We start from the raw sequence: 20,215 nt of genomic DNA, 5'->3' as shown, positions 1-20,215 counted from the left end.
AGGCACAGGGGTGGCTAAGGGTCACATAAGGCTGTGCATGTGCAGAGAAGTGGCTGGATTCTGGGAACATTTGAAGGTGGGGAGAATTGGATTGCTGCAGGACAGGGGGTAAGGGAAAGGAGGAGGGATGAGGGCCCCTTTGATCCCCCCTCTCTGTTTTCACCTGTGCACCTGAAGGTCAGGTCAGGCTGGTGGCCATATGGGACCCAGCCGGCTCCTGCAGGGCCCACACTGATTCCTGCACTCTGCACCTCAGAAGGCTGTGGGAGGACTCCTAGATGGGGAGAAGGGAGGGGCACAGGCGTGCGGGAGTCCCGGGGGCTGGGATGAGGGCTACCAGTGGCAGGCGAGACGATGTCCCCAAAAGGTGACCAGTGCCTTCGGTGATGGACATTGGGGGCTTTGGACACAGGGCCTGGTCGGTGTATAGTGGGAATTCATGGGGGGTGGTCCCGATGAAGTGGTGGTCTTGATCCAGCCTGAGTTCCCCCACGTGGGCACACACTCCCTTGGCCTCCCTGAAGGCTTGTGTTAACCCGCTTCAGGGAGGCTTGCCAGGTCCTCAGGGTCACAGAGAGCAGCAAGTGGCCCTCAGGCGGGGGGATGGTGAGGCCTGAGTGTGGGACAGGGCAAGAGAAGCATGCTGGAGGGCCTGGGAAAGAGAATCGCTGGTCCTGGGCACGGCCTGCTGGTGCTCACCTTGCCCCATGTTGCGGACACAGCCTGGCGGGGTGAAGGAGCCCAGGATGGGCAAGGGCATCCAAGCGGGGACGAGGGATGGGGACACGGGGCCGCTCCGGCCCTACTCGGGTTCAGGTCAGGCGGGCGCCAGGCAGACACCCCCTCCCCCGCCCCGGTCGCCCCCGTCCCCCCTCCCCCGCGCCTGGGTTTCCTCCACTGGAAAATGAGCCTGATCGCTGGCCCGCCTCCAGGACGCGGCGCGACAACGCCAGGACTTGTACGCCCGAGGTCGCCGCTGCTGCCTCCGGGGGACCCAGCTCCTGCGCGCCCCGGCCCGGCGTCCCTGCGGGGCGGAGCTAGCGCTGGCCCCGCCCCTCCGTCCCACGGGCTACGGCCAGCGCGCCCCCGGCCCAACTGCGGCGCGTGACGCCGGGCGCGCGGCTCCGGCGGCCACCGTGGGCGGGCGCAGACTGCCGGGACGGCCGGGAGCGGGCGGCATGGCGGCGGCGGGGACCGCGGCGGGGCCGGCGGGGCCTGAGCCCATGCCTAGCTACGCGCAGCTGGTGCGGCGCGGCTGGGGCAGTGCGCTGGCGGCGGCGCGGGGCTGCACGGACTGCGGCTGGGGGTTGGCGCGCCGCGGCCTGGCCGAGCACGCGCACCTGGCGCCTCCCGAGCTGCTGCTGCTGGCGCTCTGCGCACTCGGCTGGACCGCGCTGCGCTCGGCGGCCACTTCGCGCCTCTTTCGGGTCAGTGCTGCTGGGGGTTGGGACGTGGGGGTCCCGGGCTGGGGGGCCGGGATGTTAGGGAGTCCGGGGCGGGAACCCAGGGCCGCCGTGCGCCCCTTTCTGTCTCCGCGGACGAGGGTGACTGGAGAGTGGCGGGCCTCAGGCTGGAGTAGCTCGGGACGCGGAATCTTGGGCCGCTGCGTGCCCCTCTGGGTCAGGGCGGGGTGGGGATGCGAATGGATGTGGGGGTGTGGCCGGGCTGGGGGAAGCTTGGGACGTGGGGACCCTGACAAGGGTAGGATACTCAAGATGTGAGGGAACCGGTCCGGTCAGTGCGGGACAAGGGGGCCCCGGGCGATGGGAGGAGGGCCTTGGCTGCTGCGCACTCTTTCGGACCTAACGGAGCTGGGTACAGAGGAGTGGAGGACACGGGCAGGGAAGGCTCGGCGCACAGGGGCTGGCTGCGTGTGCCTTGCGTCTCCGGGTCATTTTGGGGCGCGCTCGGAACCGGATCGGTGTCCGGGGTCGGTGCGGCGGCGGGACTGGCTCGTCCGCTGCGACCGGGAAGAGGCAGGAGCTGCCCCGTCGCTGCCGCTCGTCTGTCTGGAGTCAGCGCCACCCTCCGATCAAGGGATGCAAAGGCCTGGGCTTCTTGGCCACGCCGTGTTCGCAGCCTTTGGGGAAGGTGGCACGGCCTGGGTCTGCGAAGCTGGACTGTGTGGACTCCAAGGGCTCGCCACCTAATTGCTCAGTTTCCGGCGAGCCTGGGAAGGCCACCTCCCTAGCTGGAGAGTGATTGTGGGGGTGACATTGGCGCCTGGCGTCCCTCCCATCCTTGGGGAGGGGTCGCTGCTATGGCAGCTTGTTAGAAGGCGTTTGGGCTCCAAGCTTGGCTGTGACTTCCCTGAGGAGCAGCTGGGGTCACTCCGGCCGTCTGACTGGAGGTGGCAGGGGGTGCAGGGACAGAGTGCTTGGAGCCAACAAAGGGGCCTTTCTCTGCTGGCTGGGCAGAGGCTGGCCCTTGTTAAGTCAGGGATGGGGTGTTGTCTGGCTGCCATTGTCCCCACTCCCACCCCCATATGACCCACATGGGGGTTAGAGACCCCAGCCACCACGCTGCTCCAGAGAGGGGGAGGCAGGCATGCCTAGGGCCCCTCCGTAGGTGAGCCCTGGTCCCAATCTGGTTTTGTTGCTTCCCCCACCTTCCCGCTTTCCAACTGGGCAGAGGGAGGTCCAGGAGGACGAGGACCAGAGCCCAGGAGGGGGATATGGTTGCTCTGGGACTACCAGGGTGGAGCAGGCTTCCTCCCCACGTTCCTGAGGGAGCTGGGTGGGGGACAGCAAGGTCACGGGCCCCTCACTTTTAGAATCCCCGACGTCGGGCACTCACTCCAGTTCGTGGCTCGCCCTTCCCAAGAAACGGGCGGAGGGGCTGCCTCGTCCTCCAAAGCTCATCTTCTTGGCAGTCGTGTGGTTGCCACGGGTTACCGGAGCTGGCTCTGGCTGTCTCCATGGCGACTGTTGGTGCTCCGGCCCCCTCAGCCTCGCCTAGTGGAGGGGGGCGGGGCTTGGCCGGCAGCTCTGGAGCCCCGCCCCCAGGGAGATTGAGGCTCTGCCCCCAGGACTCCAGGGGCGCTGGGCCCCTAAAATTCCTCCATGCCTCACCGTTGCATGCTCCCACTTCTCTTGTCCCCTCCCGTCCCGCCGTCTGCTGTGTCCTTTCCTTGACCCTCTTTCTTCCTCTGCCCCATCCTCTCTTCCTTTTCTCCCCTGAGTTTCCATGTCCTCCCCCACCTACCCACCCCATCTACCCCAGCCCCCATTCCTCTCTGGTCTCCCCAGTTCCTCCTCTGAGGCACCCCCTTCCCTCAAGTTCCTCCCCCATGGGGATTGCTAGGGTTCCAGCCCCCCGTGTTCCCCCGGATGCCCCCATATTCCCCTCCATGTTCTCTTTACAGGTTCACCCCCACAGCCCCTTCCAAATCTTCTCTTTAATCCTTCTTCCTCTCTGCCATACCTCTAGCTCCCCCTGAGGCCCCCCAAGCCCCCCCAAGCCCCCCAGTCCCCTGGACTGACCCCACTGTTTTCCCTTGCTTTACACCCACGTGTCCTCCTCCTCCCCTCACAGCCTCCCCTCACGTTTCCTCCCAGGTCTTCCCCATCACTCCCCTCCCCTTGCGGCTGCGGCTGGACAGCTGGGCACTAAGTTTAGCCCTTGGCAGGTACACGTGGGCTCTGGTTACGTTCCAGGAGGCTGTGGGTACCGGGCCCGGCACTGCCTGGCCTGGGGAGTCCCTGGGCCTTGGTTTCCCTACCCTGGAGGAGCGGCTCTTGGTTCCCAGTGCTGATGTCCGCCCGCCTTCTCACCCGTAGCCCCTAGCCAAGCGGTGCCGCCTCCAGCCTAGAGATGCCGCCAAGATGCCTGAGAGTGCCTGGAAGTTTCTCTTCTACCTGGGCGCCTGGAGCTACAGCACCTACCTGCTCTTCGGCACTGACTACCCCTTCTTTCACGACCCACCCTCCGTCTTCTATGGTAGGGGACCTGCCGGGATGGGGCAGGTTGGGGGAGGGCCCTGTTCTGAACTCAGAGAGGGGTACATGGGGGAGCTGGACACTCATCAGACATCCCATGCTGGATGTCTGCTCTGAGACAGGGCGATGAAGGGGCCCTGGGGCCAGAAAAGGGGGCACCTGTCCCTGTCAGGACTCAGGGAAACATCCTAGAGGAGGGGACCCCTTGTGTGGGCCCAGGCAAGCAGTCCAACATGTGCAAAGGCCCTGGGGCTTGCATGAGCTTGATATGTGGGGACGAGAGGAGGATGGCAGGAGCTTGAGTTTCATCCTAAATGGGATGGGTTTGTGGATTATAAAAAACCTTCTTCTGGCTGCCATGTGGAGACAGATGAATCTTGGGTAAGGAGGGGAGCTGGGCCCAGGGGTTAGGCAAGGGACCAATGTGGCTTGGACCAGCTTGGCAAGGAGATAAAGGTGGTGAGAAGTGGCTGAATCCATTGATTGGGTTCGACGTGGGTGTCATCAAGGCCTGAGCTCTGGGTGGGATGGAAAGGAATTTGACTGCAGTGTCCTCTGTTACCAACCGGCAGGCCGATGTAGAAAACTCAGTCTGCGATGAGGGGTCAGGCTTCTCTACTCTTGTGCTGACCACCCAGACCGTGTATCAGGGACACACATGGACGTGTTTCCTGCCATGTGATATAAACATCCTGAGAGGGCTCCCGGTGGCACCAGGGAGCTGGGCATGGAACCCTTGCACTGCACCTGTCTTGTGACCATGCTGCCCACATGGCCACTTTTCCCTTGTAACACACGCACATTTCCCGTGTCATAAATCCCTAGAGGGGAGGTTTGAGCTGTCATTCAATTTTCCTTTATGAGAATGAACTGTAATTGAACTCTCTCTCTGTAATTGAAGTTTCGAGCATGGAGTTGCCTCTGGCTCCTGCTTGTAAATTATGCTGTGATAGCACACTTGCAAGTTAGCTGCTTCTTTGCAGGCACGCTTACTGAGTACCTACTGTGTACCGGGTGCTGTGCTGACACAACTGTGAGTAGGTCAGAGAAAGCCCCCCACCCCTGTGTTTTGCGGTGACAGATCTGTTCACGTGAAATAGGACATCTGTTAACGGTGATAAGTGCAGATGAGAAAACTTGAGTGAGGAGAGGAGAATGGGATGTGGGGTGTCTAGGAGGTGGGGAGGAGGGTATTTTCTACAGGGATGGGGATGGTCCCACCAAAGTGGGACTTCTGAGTGGGGACTGGGAGGAACCTGGAGCAGATGGGAAATGCAAAGGCCACTGTCAGACAGACACGCTACTGGCTGACCAGAAGCAGCAAGGAGCCCAGTCAGGTGGGGTGGGAGCAGTGGGGGTCTTTACCATAGGGCCACGAGCAGAGGGGGACGTTGACAGGACGACCTAAGGGTGGGGCTGAGGGCAGGAGGCGGTGTGCTCTGCCCAGGACAGGGCTGTGGTGGGGAGAGAAGTGGCTGATTTAAGAAATGTTTTGAAAGCAGAATTGATAGGATTCACTGCCAAACCAGAGGTGGGTGTGAGAGAGAAGGAGGATGGGGCTGACGCCGGGGTCTAGGGGGCTGAGGGTGGGGCAGGTTTGGGGGAGACCAGGAGCTGGGTGTGGGATGCCCAGGTGGCTGATCCTGGAGGTCGGGGAGGGAAATGAGGCAGGAGTGACATGGAGAGGCCAGAGCAGCAGGCGGGCTGTGCGTGGAGAGGAGGTTGGAGGTCCACAGACAGAGCCCGGCCCACCTCAACCCCCAACGTGCAGGGAGGTGCACACGCAGCCCAGATGGGGAATTATCTGCTCCCCTCTTCCCTCTGCCGCAGATCTGGGGCAGTCTCGCCAGTGTGATAGGTGGAAAAGAGGGTGTCCCGTTTCCACAGAGGGTGCCTCCGCGTCCCTTCCTTCTCAAGAGGGACAGAGACCCTCGGCAGGTGTGGGGAGGCCCCCCTCTGCTGACTGCAGCACTGCCACGAGGCTGTGCACGGAACGTGGAGGGAGACCCAGCCAGGAGTGTGAGTTTTGCTACCGAGCCCTGGGGAGCCCTGGACGTGTTCAAGTGGGGGATGAGTGATCTGTCAGGTGTCTCTCATTTTTTAAAATTAGGTAAAATTTACATAACACAGAATTAACCGTTCTATTTTATTTATTTATTTTTGGCCGCACCGCGCGGCTCGCTGGATCTTAGCTCCCCGACCAGGGATCGAACCCATGCCCCCTGCAATGGAAGCATGGGGTCCTAGCCACTGGACCGCCACGGAAGTCCCAGAATTAACCATTTTAGCCAGTCACAGAAAGACAGATATTGTGTGATTCTACTTATGTGAGGCACCGAGGGTCGTCAAATCCATAGAGACGAAAAGTAGGATGGTGGGTGTCGGGCTGGGGAAGGGGGAACAGAGAGGGAGTGTGTAACGGGAACAGGGTTTCAGTTTTACGGCACGGAAAAAGCTTTAGAGATTGGTTGCACAACAGTGTGAATATACCTAGTGCTACTAAACTTAAAAGTGGTTAAGATGGTACCTTTTACGTTATATATATTTTTACCACAACTTTTAAAAATTCACCATTTTAAAGTGAGCAATTCGGTGGCATTTAGCACATTCACAGTGTTGCACAAGCACCGTGTCTATCTAGTTCCGGAACATTCCCATCATCCCCAAAAGGAGACCCGTCCCCATTAGCAGCTTGCCATCCCCCCTCCCCCAGCCCCTGGCAACCATTAATCCGCTTTCTGTCTCTATGGATTTGCCTGTTCTGGACATTTCATATGCATGGAATCATTGGTATGTGATCGTATGTGACCATTTGTGTCTGGCTTCTTTCACTCAGCATAATGTTTTTGAGGTTTATCCACATTGTAGTGTGTGCCAATGCTTCTTTCCTTTTTAGGGCTGCGTAATATTCCACATTATGTGGATACACGAAACGTGGATTTACCACATTTTGTGTACCCAGTCACCTGCTGATGGACATTTGGGCTGTTCCCCTTTTGATGACTGTGACTAGCGCTGCTGTGGACATGAGTATACAGGGGTCTCTTGAGTCCCTGTTTTCAGTTTCCTTGGGCACAGGCCAAGAGTGGACTTGCCAGATCATGGGGTCTGTGTATTCACAGCCGTCGAGGCTGCTGTGGGGAGAATGGACAGTCGGGAATAGGCTCTGGAGGCTGGGAGAAGCTGGGGCAGCGCCGGGAGGAGATGGCGGTGCCTGGACCAGGGTGGGGGCAGTGGGGGCAGGGCAAGTGAGTGGAGGCGGAGACCGAAGAGGGACCCCCAGATAGAGGTCCAAGTGGATCTCCGTTGCAGGCAGGGCCAGGGTACAGGTGAAGGGCTGTCACTGAGGTGGCAGCATAGGAGGCATCTAGGGGATAGCTGGCCTCCAGGGGGACTTGAGGGTCTAGCTCCAGATCACTGAGGCTTGGAGGGGGAGGGACAGGAGACCGGGGATGGAGCCCAGGGAGGCCATTACGGGGGGTGGACAAAGAAGGAGCCGCAGACAGCAGGGCACAGTCTGGAGTTCTAGGTCGATTCGGGCAGAGTCCTTGGTGATGGACTGAGGAGGGGAGGCGGAGGTGGTGGGGGGACCCATGTCCCCTGGGAAGGCACGAGGCCTAAGTGCGGGTGGGCGCATGCGCAGGGGTGGGCGGCAGGAGGCGGAGCCGGGCCCACTCTGCGGGAGAGCCCGCACTCATGGGCATTGGAAAGTGTGTGATTTCTGCCTCAGCTGCTTGGCCGGCACAGCCAGGCAGGTGGCAGCCTCCATCGGTTTGGGGATTTGCTGGGAGGGCGGCACCCAGGACCGGGTGTCTTGAGCGAACCTGGTCAGAGAAGACGGCAAGGGGGCCTGGGGCACAGTTGGAAATTCTGCAAAGGACCCATTTCAGGGTAGGAGCACCTTTTTCTGTGGATCTAGAACTGTTCTAAAAAGTAATGCCTATTCATAAACAATGACGGGTGGAGAATGGGTAACAAAACCAGCGACGAGAACAGCTGCAGAGACGCGTGGCCCGCCCAGCACGCAGAGGACCCATGCCCGGCTTGAGGGAGTGCTCGGGGTTGCCTGCGGGTCCCAGAGGCCCTGCAGGTCCCTGACGGCACGGTCTGGCCCTCCCCAGACTGGAAGACGGGCATGGCGGTACCACGGGACATCGCAGTTGCCTACCTACTACAGGGAAGCTTCTACGGCCATTCCATCTACGCCACGCTGTACCTGGATGCCTGGCGCAAGGACTCGGTGGTCATGCTCATCCACCACGTGGTCACCTTGGTCCTCATTATCTCGTCCTACGCCTTCCGGTGAGTCCAGGAGGGGACGGGAGGGTGGAGGGCACTGGTGTGAGCAGTGACAAGAGGCTGGCACAGGGCGGAGGCTAATGCCTGGGTTGGGGGTATGGGGGTGTCCGTGGGAGAGGTTTCTGAAGAGAGCTTCTGAAGTGATGGGGCAAAACAGGTGCAGAGAGGCACCCCCCCCTGCCCCCACCCCATCTGTCCCCCTCTGGCTCCTCCTGGATGGCACCCTTGGCCGGGTCACAAAGCAAGTGTTTACTGAACACCTGCCATGTGGCAGGTGCTGCTGGGGGCACAGCCGTGAACACAGTAGACAAAACGTGATGTTCCAGAGCTGTGGCCACCACACGTGGTCATAGTGCTTCCAGGCAGAGCCTGTGCAAACCGCAGTGTGCTGTATGTGTAAAAGCCACCCTGATTCCAAGGGTAAAGGAGAGTGAAAATATCTTGCAGTCCCTTTGTTATATCATTTACATGTTGAATGACGACATTTCGGATATACTGAGTCACTTGGAATATATTATTAAAATTAATTTTACCTCTTCCTATTTACTTTTTTTTTTAAACGTTGCTGATAGAAAATTTAAAACGAAATTGGGATTAGCAGATGCAAACTATTATATATAGGATGGATAAACAGCAGGGTCCTACTACAGCACAGGGAACTATATTCAATATCCTGTGATAAACCATAATGGAAAAGAATATGAAAAAGAATATATATATATATATATGTATAACTGAATCACTTTGCTGTACAGCAGAAACTAACAACATTGTAAAGCAATTATACTCCAATTAAGATATTTTAAAAAATAAAAATTGAACATGGAAACTCAAAAAAAATTTTTTTTAAAAAGAAAATTTAAAACGACATATACAGCTCATATTCTATTCTTTTATTTTTTTATTTTTTATTTTGGCTGTGTTGGGTCTTCGTTGCTGTGCACGGGCTTTCTCTAATTGTGGCAAGTGGGGGCTACTCTTCATTGCAGTGCGCGGGACTCTCATTGCGGTGGCTTCTCTTGCTGCAGAGCACGGGCTCTAGGCGCGTGGGCTTCAGTAGTTGCAGCATGTGGGCTCAGTAGTTGTGGCTCACGGGCTCTAGAACACAGGCCTAGTAGTTGCGGCGCACAGGCTTAGTTGCTCTGCGGCATGTGGGATCTTCCCGGACCAGGGATCGAACCCGTGTTACCTGCACTGGCAGGCAGATTCTCAACCACTGCGCCACCAGGGAAGCCCCGGAAGCCACTCAAATTCTATTCTTGTTGGACTAGCTGTGCCCTCCAGCACAGTAGCTGCTGGCTACAGGTGGTCATGTCAACTTTAATTAAACTTAAATAAAATCACACATTCTGTACCTCAGCCCAGTATGTGGCTGGTGACTCCTGTATTGGACAATGCAGATTTAGAACATTCCTATCATTCTTGAAAATTCTATTAGACAGCCCTGCTCTAGAGGGTAGAATCAGATAACAACCGCCCCCCTCCCCCAAAAAAAAACCATGAAAGAAAAGCACTAACAGTTTGTTTGAAGGTGATCACTATGGAAAATTCAAGTCGGAAGATAAGGACTGCAGAGGTGGTGAGGTTAGCTGGGGTGGTCAGGGGTGACAGGTGAGCCGAGACTGAAAGTTCATGAAGGAAGGCTCCGGGAACACCAGGGATGTTAGGGGATGAGAACAGCCTGAGCTGTCAGGAGGGCAGAGTGGGCATGAAGACGGTGACAGAGGTGCACAGCCGCATCCAGGTTGAACTCAGGCACCAAACAGCTGTGAGGCGGAAGGCTGGATAGGGACGGGGCTCCAGCCTTCTTCAGATCCTGGTGGGGGTGCAGCGTTTCCCAGGCAAGTCTGCAGTTTGCAGCAGTGTTCAGGTTAAATGTACAAACCTGGGAGCATCTGTGAGGCAGTCATGTTTAAAGTGTGGGGTATCTGGACATAGAATGACCCAGGCCTGTGAGGGTCAGGGGTCATGGAGGGTCAGAGGTCACAGAGATGAGGAAGGATCAGAGAGGGCACTTCCAGGGAGGTTCCTGAGCCTGGGTGTGGCTGCCACAGGACGGGTGCAGCCTAGGTGTTACTGCTGACCTAGCCCTGTGAGGGGGGAATGGGCAGGGCAGATGGGCCAGGGAGGACAGCTCTGAACAGACCCACGGGAAGCCTGGAGGGGTGGCCCACGGGGCCTGTGCTTGGGAGCCTCGGTGCGGGTAGGGGTCCCAGGGTAACCAGCCCTCTCTCCTCTCCCTATTTCCTCCTCAGGTACCACAAGGTGGGCATCCTTGTGCTCTTCCTGCATGACATCAGTGACGTACAGCTGGAGTTCACCAAGCTCAATGTCTACTTCAAGTCCCGCGGAGGATCCCACCACCGGCTTCACGCCCTGGCTGCAGACCTGGGCTGCCTCAGCTTCAGCCTCAGCTGGTGAGCCGGCAGGGGAGGAGGCGGGCCTAGTGGAAGGGGAGGGGACCTGGTGGAGGTAGGCGGGGCCAGGCCGGGAAGGAAGTGGGGCTTATGAGAATGGGTGGAGCCAAGCAGGAAGGAAGTGGGTCCTAGAGAGGCGGGTGGGCAGGGAAGGGGTGGGTCCTGGTGAGGTGAGTGGGTGGGGCTTGGTGAGGTGGGAGGGGCCAGACAGGGCCAGGGTGACGTGGGCGGGGCCTGGCAGGACAGCAGAGGGCTCGAGTTGGGTATAAGCAAGCTGGGCAGGAAAGGACAGAGCAGGAATGGAGACAGCTGGGCAGGAATGAACAGGAGTGGGGTAAGGAGACATGGATGGGGGGGATGTGCAGGGGTAGCTGGATGAGTCCAGACGGGACAGGACAGGGACTGGAGGGAAGGGAGGGGGCTCCCCTCCCCCTCTCCCCCACAGCCTCCTCGACCCGCCCCTCCCTCCTGCAGGTTCTGGTTCCGCCTCTACTGGTTCCCGCTCAAGGTCCTGTATGCCACGAGCTACTGCAGCCTGCGGTCGGTGCCAGACATCCCCTTCTACTTCTTCTTCAATGCACTCCTGCTGTTGCTAACCCTCATGAACCTCTATTGGTTCCTGGTGAGTTGGCGCTCACAACTCCTCGCCACCCCCTTCTTCTCAGATGCCAGTCCTGTCCTGATCCCCGTCCCCAAGGAGCGCTCCAGGTGCACGCCCTTCTCATGCACTCGCAGGGAGGAGGGGCATGTTAGGCAACGTGCGAAGGGCCGGTGGCAGGAGCACCCAGCCATCAGGAGGGCAGCGAGGTCGGGAACGGGGCTGTCTTCTCACCTGTGCCTTCCCCTCCCACAGTACATCGTGGCTTTTGCTGCCAAGGTGCTGACGGGCCAGGTGCGTGAGCTGAAGGACGTGCGGGAATATGACACAGCAGAGGCCCTGAGCCCCAAGCCCAGCAAAGCTGAGTGAGTGTGGAGGGGCCCCCAGCCCTAGTTCATTCCTTAACCACGTCTGTCTGTCTGATCGAGCACGCTCTGTGGGTAGGCCCTGGAGACAGGGCAGTGGATGAGGCTGATGCCGACGCTGCCTCCCACCCCCCTCCCCGCTCCCGGAGGCTGCATCCAAAAGAGAGACTGCAATAAAGGCATGGATGATGTAGCGACAGAGTTAGATGCTGTCAGGACAGACAGAGGGGAAGGTGGGGGTAGAGAGGTGAGGGGTGAGAATCAGGGTCTCAGTGGTGGGAGCCGTGAGGGCCAAGCCCGGTGCTGAGGAGCAGCCAGCTGTTCTCCAGGCCTGACGGCAACCTCTAAGCAGGTGGCAGTGGAAGGGGGCGGTGAGGGGGTGCCATGGGCGGCCCAGGGAGCCCGTGCTCTGTTCGGGCTAATACTCCCTGGTCCAGCGGGGCAACCACTGGTCAGCCAAGCAGGAGATGGGGCCGGGGGTTCGGGCCCAGGTGGGAGTTGTAGGGATGGCGAGCAAAAGGGTTCTCTTCGACCGTCCTGGAGGTAGGGGGCCTCGGGACTGCCAGCCCTGGGACGTAAGCCAGATGCCGCCCAAAGCCCCTGGCCTGGAGGGGCCCCAGGAGTGAATGGAGGCAGGTGGGGATGACCAGCAGGGTCCAAGGTGTGCAGCTCCCCACATTCAACGTGAGGAGTGGTTGAGCAGCAGTGAGATGGGGGCTGCTGAAGGCTCATAGGATGCTCCCCAGCAGACCCTCTGATTTGGCCCCTGGGAGGTCATCAGTGACCAACCTGGGAAAGATGGTTTCGGGGAAGCAGTGGGCTCAGAGTGCAATGAGGCGTGGGTCACAATGGGCAGGGAGGAGGATGAGAGAAGCAGAGATTTTTTAAAAACCTCCTTGAAAGACATGAGAAGGGGAGCAAAGAACTGGGGGAATTGCCAGAGCGGCCAAAAAGCCGGTGCCCAGGTTAGAGAGGAATCAGGCAGGTGAGCAGGGATTGTGGACACAAGAGGGCTGGGCAGCAGGTGAGGTCACCCCAGTGGTCAGATCCCAACTCTGTTGTAGAACTAAACAGATTTGCTCTGGATGTAGGTGAAACAGAAATTAAAAAAATCAAAGATGACCCAAGACCTCTGGCTTGAGCTGCCATTTACCGAGATGGGACTCAGGGCAGGGCCGTGTGCACAGGTGGGGGTAGGGGGTTGAGAGTCTAGTTTTGAGGGTGTTGGATTGTCGATGTCCAGTGAGCATGAGTTGGGAATTGCGTGTAGAGATCGGTGAGGTCTCACCAAGGAATCTGACCAACCCTCAGAGGCTTCCAGAAGAAGCGGTGATTAAAGAGAACTCCAGGGGTGAGGTTGAGGAGGCACCTGCTTGGCTAAGTCTAAAATGGAAAGACCTTTCTGCTGTAAAACAGTGAACTAACTCCTAGAGATGTGCTTGTAAATGCAGAGCCCAAGGCAAAGAGCAAGCCAGACCACCTAGCTCCACCCTGCTCCCTGCTCTGTCTCCCCCAAGAATGTCCAGCCAGAATGTGAGTTGGGAGGCTGGCGCCTCCAGCCCCAAATGACAGCATTCCCACTAGGATGGCAAAGAACAAACTCCATACAGAAATGACAGGGGACTGGGGACACGCTGCCATGGTTGGCCCCATGGGCACCACCCGCAGAACCTGGTCCCTTAGGATGGCTAGAGTTAGCACAGTTGGGTATAAAATAAGATGGGATTAAAAGCAATGAGAATGTGGAATGTGCCACAAAAGAGCTGGTCAGGACACCTCAAAATCATCAGGTCATGGAAAACAAGAGACTGAGGAACTGTCTCAGCTCAGATTGACTGAATGCAATGTGGGATCCTGGACCAGAAAAGGGACATCTGTGGAAAAACTGGTGAAATTCATATAAAGTCTATGATTTAGCTCATAGCAATGTTCTAGCATTGGTTTCTTAGTTGTGATAAATGCACTGTGGAGATATAAAATGTTAACGTTCGGGGAGACTTGGGCAAGGGCTACCCTGGAGCTCTTTATGCTATCTCTGCAAATCTAAAATTATTCTAAAATGAAAAGTTTATTAAAAATGTAAAAGGCATGAGAGACCATCAAAAACAGCATTGGATGTTAAATATATTTCTTTCCTAGGGCTGCCGTAACAAAGTACCACAAACTAGGGGGCTTAAAACAACAGAGGTTTATTCTCTCACAGTTCTAGAGACCAGAAGTCTGAAATGAAGGTGTCAGCAGAGCCACGCTTGCTCTGAAGGTCTAGGGGAGGATCCTTCCTTGCCTCTTCCAGTTTCTGGGGGTTCCAGATGTTTTTTGGCTTGTGACTGCATCACTCCAATCTCCATTTCCTGTCTTCACATGGTCTCTTCTCTCTGGCTCTTTTCTCTTATAAGGACATTTGTCACTGGATTTAGACCACTGTGATCTCATCCCAAATTCCTTCACTTAATTACATCTACAAAGACTTTTTCCAAACAGAGTCACATTCACAGTTCTAGAGATTAGGATGTGGACATACCCTTTTAGGGACCAACATTCAACCTATTATAGATGTTAAGTCTCCAACGATTAGATACAGCTGAAAAGAGAATCAGTGACTTGAAAGCTGTGGAGAAATTACCTAGGATGCAGCCTAAACAAATGGAAAATATGACAGCTAGAATGGTAAGAATTATGTGGCTGAGTCCTAGTAGGAGATAGATAGACAGGGAGAGACAACATGAGAAGACACAATGCTGAGAATTTTTCCAGAAAGTGACAAGACATAAATCATAAGCAGGATGAATACAAAGGCATCCAGGCTCCAAACACATCATAGTGAAATGTGAAACAGCCACAGAAAAGAAGAGATGACCTACGAAACAGTGACAGACTAACAGCAACAAGGGAAGCTGGAAGACTGGAGTCAGATATCACCTCAAATGCTGAAAGGAAGTAACAAGAAACCGGGACTCTTATACACAACTTTAAAAACAGTTACTCAAGAGAAAGAATACCTGTTGGCGCTTGCATGAGATCCTGGGTTTAGTCCCCAGCGTCCCCACCAAAAAAAAAAAAAAAAAAAAAAAGGATATCCACAGGAACAAAAACTAAGAAGGCTTACCATTCACAGCTCTTCTCTAGGAGAATATTTCAGAAAACTACCCCAAGAGATAGATCAGCAGAGAAACTGATACATATCTGGATAAAAAAATTTTTAATGCCTAATTTGAGAGATTTTTAAAAATTAGAGCTGAAATATTTAATATTATTGAAACAGGATTGATGGCTTTGCATTTTACAGGAGGGTAGGGCATTACCTTTGGGCTATATTGAGTATTTATGTTAACACTATTAGGGTGTAGAGGGGAGAATGGAACCAAAAACAGGTACAACAAAGTAAATGCAGGAAAGGAAAGCTAGAAAAAGCAGGGTATGCAGCTAGAAAATGCAGAATGAAGGTAGAATGTCAAATATTGGGCATGCAAATAAACACACATGGAATAATCATGACAATTACGAGACTGGGCTTTTAAATAAATCCACCTCTGACCTGGTTAAAAGACTTCAACTCCAGGATAAATAAAATTTTTAGATAAGGCTTCCCTGGTGGCGCAGTGGTTGAGAGTCCACCTGCCAATGCAGGGGACGCAGGTTCGTGCCCTGGTCCGGGAGGATCCCACATGCCGCGGAGCGGCTGGGCCCGTGAGCCATGGCCACTGAGCCTGCGCGTCCAGAGCCTGTGCTCTGCGGCAGGAGAGGCCACAACGGTGAGAGGCCCGCGTACCGCAAAATAAAAAAAAATAAAAAAAATAAAAAAATAAAAGTTGTAAGTAAAAAGACAGGAGGAGAAAGTCAGGTGTAATTTTTGATGTGAAAGGATCCGCCTGATGCAGCCCGAGACCGTGGCGAGATGGGACCACAGGAGGTAAAGTCCATGCTCCTTATGAGGCAGCTCCGAAGCAAGAACAGATGTTCTTTTTCGGCACAGGAACACTTCTCAAAATTGAAAAAAAAACAGGGGCAACCTCAGTTGCTCAGAACCAGGATAGTGCAGACCATGTATGATGAAAATGCAGTTAGATTTGAAAACTAAGAAAACAATGACTGAGAACCACTTTGAAGGACCCCGGAGTGGAGAACAAATCACGTGGCAAAGCAGCACTGAGGCCTTCTTTACTCCTGCTGGTTCTGTCTTCTGAACCCCCCTCCATGGGTCCCCTCCTGGACCTCTGGCCCCCTGCAGTGACCCCTGCACCCTGGTCACGACCTCGGTCTGAAGCCCCCATCGTTCTCTTGGGCTGCTGGGACCGCCATCCATCGGGGGCCCTCACCCCGCTCTGGGTCTGCTGACCTGCCCGAGGCTACCTCACCCCTCCATGCACCGGCATTCTCCTCCGTGACACTCTCAGCTGCCCCCGCCGTATCTGAAGAGCCACGACCCGCACATCTGGTCCTCACTGCAGCACTAACGGGGGCCAGGGGTCTTCAGCGATGCCTGGGCAGTGCCTGATCTCCTGAGACTCCTCATTCTCCTCGGCCACCAACTGTCCTCACCATTGTCCCCTCACCCGATGACTTGGCCTCCGTGTCCCCAGGAAAGCAGGGGTAGCAGATGAGGACATCCACCCTCTAGTGCTGGCTGGCTGCTTTGGTAGATGGTCCGTCTCCCTCTGAGGCCACAGTCCCAGGCCACCGACGTCCACCCCCTTGCCTGCTCAGGGACATTCTGATCAAGAAGAGAAACCTCCTCTCTCTGCCCCACTTACAGCACAGCACCCCCTTCCCCTCCCTTCTCGAACCCAGCTCCCTCTGGGGTCTTTCCCCCACCACCCCGAGACCACTCCTGTCCGCTCCACTGATGCTAAACAAATCTAGTGGTCACTCCCCCCCCTCGCCTATTTTTGAACAGTTTTATTGAGATGGAATTCACACACCATGCAATTTGCCCATTTGCCGTGTAGAAGTCAATGTTTTTAGTCCATTCACAGAGCTGTGAAACCATCACTGCAGTTTTAGAACATTTTTGTCACCCCCGCAAAAGAAAGCCCATACCCAACCCAACCCCTCCTTTTGCAATCGCCAGTCTGCCTCTGCTCCCTGCTTCACTTCTTTTTTTTTTTTTTTAATATTTATTTATTTACTTGGTTGCACTGGGTCTTAGTTGCGGCTCGCAGCCTCCTTAGTTGTGGCACGTGGGCTCCCGCTTCTTTTTAGTGCCTTCCTGCTCCACGTCTGGCCTCCCCCTCTCCCAGGGCCCTTTCACTTAATCCACCCCGACTTCCAAGTTTCTCTCCCACCTCACAGTGCTCCTCCTAGTGCCATTGTCTGTGTCAGTGTCTGCTTGACATTCCAGGCACCTTCTAAATGTCCAGAATCAATGCCCATTCCCACCGCAAACTACCTCTGTGAACATTTGTCCATCGCAGCTGATGGCAACTCAGGGTGAAAACCTTGCAAAACCCTAGGGAGCCCCCCTTCTCTCCCTCTCCTCCTTATCCTCAAGGAAACATCCAGAATCCACCTGAGTCTCTGCCTGCCCACATCTCCCTGCAGCTTCCACCCTTGTCCTGATTTTCTCTTTCCCGCTGTGGTGCACTGAGACGAAAAAGTGTAACTCTCATTCTGCATAGAGGCCATCTCCCCCTAGTTGGGTACTCCCCTCCCCCGCAAATACACTGTTTTGAGGAGGGAGGGGGCACTTGGAAGCTTGTGCAGAAAAACAAACCAGAATCACCACAGGAAAGCTCTGATAAAGAGGCACAGGGCAGGGGTACGGATCCTTGGAGGTATTAAACCTTCTGTAGAAGTATAGGAATTAAAACAGTGGGAACAGAGTTGAGCCCATCAGACTTTAGCAAAGAAGGATCCCGGGAGGGAAAGAAGAACTGTCAATTGCACACCTGCTTGGTAACCATCTTTATCTCGCATGAGCCCCCAGTGCAAACTCCCAAAGCATCAAAGATGTTGATGCAGAAATGGAAGCTGTGAAATCAAACAAGAGTCGAAATGAGAGACTTGGTGCCGTCCAGCAATTGAACTATGAGAAGACCCAAGGAGCTGGGAACCCCACCTCTGCTCTGTCTAGAAGACCAACAGGCAAAGCTGAAGATATAGGACAGATGGGAGGTCCATGGGGGGTCTTATCTCTGATCTCCCAGATAAAGGGCTCCCGCGGTGGCAGCGAGAGAAAGCAGAAGCCCACGGAGAAGTGGGCCGAGGTGGGGGGAGGTGTGCTCCCAGGAAGGGGCATCTGGTGGCTCCAGCCCCAGGGAAGAGCGAACTAAAGTGACTGAGACCGTCTTCTCCAGGAAAGTCTTTACGTTCTCATATGGAACGATCTCTGAGCTAGAGTGCTCCACAAACCAAAGGGCTGCAGGGTACAGTAATGCACATATGCTAGTATCTGAGGATACACAGAAGTCAAAGGGTGGAAGATCCCTAGGAGCCGCTCTGTTGAACTGTGAGTTTTCTGTGCTTTCTGAGGTCTAGATCTTGAGAATATATTAGTGGCTCAGAAAACTTAATACAGTTGTACATAAACTAGACTGTAGAATTCACTTCAACAGAGACTGATGGACCATGTGCAAGGGCACCAAGAGTACGTGTGAATAGGAATGGTCAATGGCCGTGACCATAAGACTGTGGGGAGACGCTGTCTTGGCATCAGCAGACTGGCCAGTTAAACAGGACACAACACCGAGCAAGTGATGGCAATAGCGGTGAGGAGCAGGGGTAGAGCTGTTGAGTCCAGTAAGGTGGGCCTGGGCAGATGCCCAGGGCGCAGGTCCCCTCCCAGTTGGAACCCCAGAGACCTGCCACTAACACAGGCAGGGAAGATGGAATTAAGGAGAGCAGCAGTGCACACGGGAGTGATCTCGGTGGCACATTTTTGGAAAATTGAGGTGCAGGAGAAGACATAGACAGTTTGAAATATGCAAACCATGAACGTTGTTTAGATGTTAGGGGTCTTTCTCTGGGATCTTACAGTACTGATTCGTTTTAAAACACTACATAACTTGCTTTAAGGACGTGGAAGCAAAGGAGGGGCTGTGGCAAATGTAGACAGAGGGCAGTGGATGGAGAATCATGGGCTGGGAAGCCTTTCCTGGGAGGGCCATTGTAGTTGGGGAGGAGGCTGCCCGGTGGGGTCGTGGGGGGCTCTGGCCAGTTCTGCCTCCATGGGAGAGGAGGAGGATAAAGTGCTGGTCCAGGTCCAGGCGATGGGCTTAAATCAGGCAGAGGTTGGTAGGTGACTTTTTTTTTTTTTAACATCTTTATTTGAGTATAACTGTTTTACAATAGTGTGTTAGTTTCTCCTTTACAACAAAGTGAATCAGTTATACATATGTTCCCATATCTCTTCCCTCTTGCGTCTCCCTCCCTCCCACCCTCCCTATCCCACCCCTCTAGGTGTTCACAAAGCACAGAGGTGAACTCCCTGTGCTATGTGGCAGCTTCCCACTAGCTATCTAATTTACATTTGGTAGTGTGTATATGTCCCTGCCACTCTCTCACATCGTCACAGCTTACCCTTCCCCCTCCCCATATCCTCAAGTCCATGCTCTAGTAGGTCTGTGTTTTATTCCCGTCCTACCACTAATCTCTTCATGACATTTTTTCCCTTAGATTCCATATATATGTGTTAGCATACGGTTATTTGTTTTTCTCCTTCTTACTTCACTCTGTATGACAGACTCCAGGTCTATCCACCTCATTACAAATAACTCAGTTTCATTTCTTTTTATGGCTGAGTAATATTCCATTGTATATATGTGCCACATCTTCTTTATCCATTCATCTGTTGATGGACACTTAGGTTGCTTCCATGTCCTGGCTATCGTAAGTAGAGCTGCAATAAACATTTTGGTACATAACTCTTTGAATTATGGTTTTCTCAGGGTATATGCCTAGTAGTGGGATTGCGGGGTCATATGGTAGTTCTATTTGTAGTTTTTTAAGGAACCTCCATACTGTTCTCCATAGTGGCTGTATCAATTTACATTCCCACCAACAGTGCAAAACGGTTCCCTTTTCTCCACACCCTCTCCAGCATTTATTGTTTCTAGAGTTTTTGATGATGGCCAATCTGACCAGTGTGAGATGATATCTCATTGTAGTTTTGATTTGCATTTCTCTAATGATTAATGATGCTGAGCATTCTTTCGTGTGTTTGTTGGCAATCTGCCGCCGGTGGCCCAGGGCGGAGGCGAGAGGAGGGTTTAATTGTGGGAAGGAGCAGGGACCACTTTCCCAGCAGGCAGATGGCAGGGTCTTTTGGCCTTGTGGGCTGGGAGGAAGAATGGGGCGGGGTGGGAAAAGGAGGGCAAGGAGAGCGGGACGGTGGTGGGAGGCGCTACGTGGTGGCGTGGGGTCCCTAGGCTAACTTGGGCCGGTTCTGGCTCGCAGGAAGCCGCTGAGGAATGGACTGGTTAAGGACAAGCGCTTCTGAACCCCTCGACCCCGGCCCCGCCGCCCAGGACCCAGACCCACCCAACCTCGCCCTCGGGGACCAGCCACGCGGCTCCCCCACTCGCCCCCTGTACCCTGGCCCTATCAGGCTCCGCCCCCGCCGCAACCCACCCCGCCCTGGCCACTCCCGGGACCCCTGCCCCG

The 20,215-nt window shown here is 55.1% G+C and overlaps 1 protein-coding gene across 1 annotated transcript; it reads left to right on the top strand.

Moving 5' to 3' along the window:
* Nucleotides 1-1,163: 1,163 nt before the first annotated feature.
* CERS1 (ceramide synthase 1) lies at nt 1,164-20,142 on the top strand. The gene is made up of 7 exons (XM_059060764.2): nt 1,164-1,427; nt 3,780-3,939; nt 8,060-8,240; nt 10,493-10,654; nt 11,129-11,276; nt 11,508-11,617; nt 20,009-20,142. Exons 1-7 carry the CDS (start codon nt 1,179-1,181, stop codon nt 20,049-20,051), a joined length of 1,053 nt encoding a protein of 350 aa, XP_058916747.1. The 5' UTR covers nt 1,164-1,178; the 3' UTR covers nt 20,052-20,142.
* The last annotated feature ends 73 nt before the right edge of the window (nt 20,143-20,215 follow it).

Source organism: Kogia breviceps, chromosome 4, assembly GCF_026419965.1.
Source record: "Kogia breviceps isolate mKogBre1 chromosome 4, mKogBre1 haplotype 1, whole genome shotgun sequence".
In the NCBI taxonomy this organism is placed as follows: domain Eukaryota; kingdom Metazoa; phylum Chordata; class Mammalia; order Artiodactyla; family Physeteridae; genus Kogia; species Kogia breviceps.
Note: the sequence above shows the minus strand (reverse complement) of the source record. Positions and strands in the feature narration are given on the sequence as shown.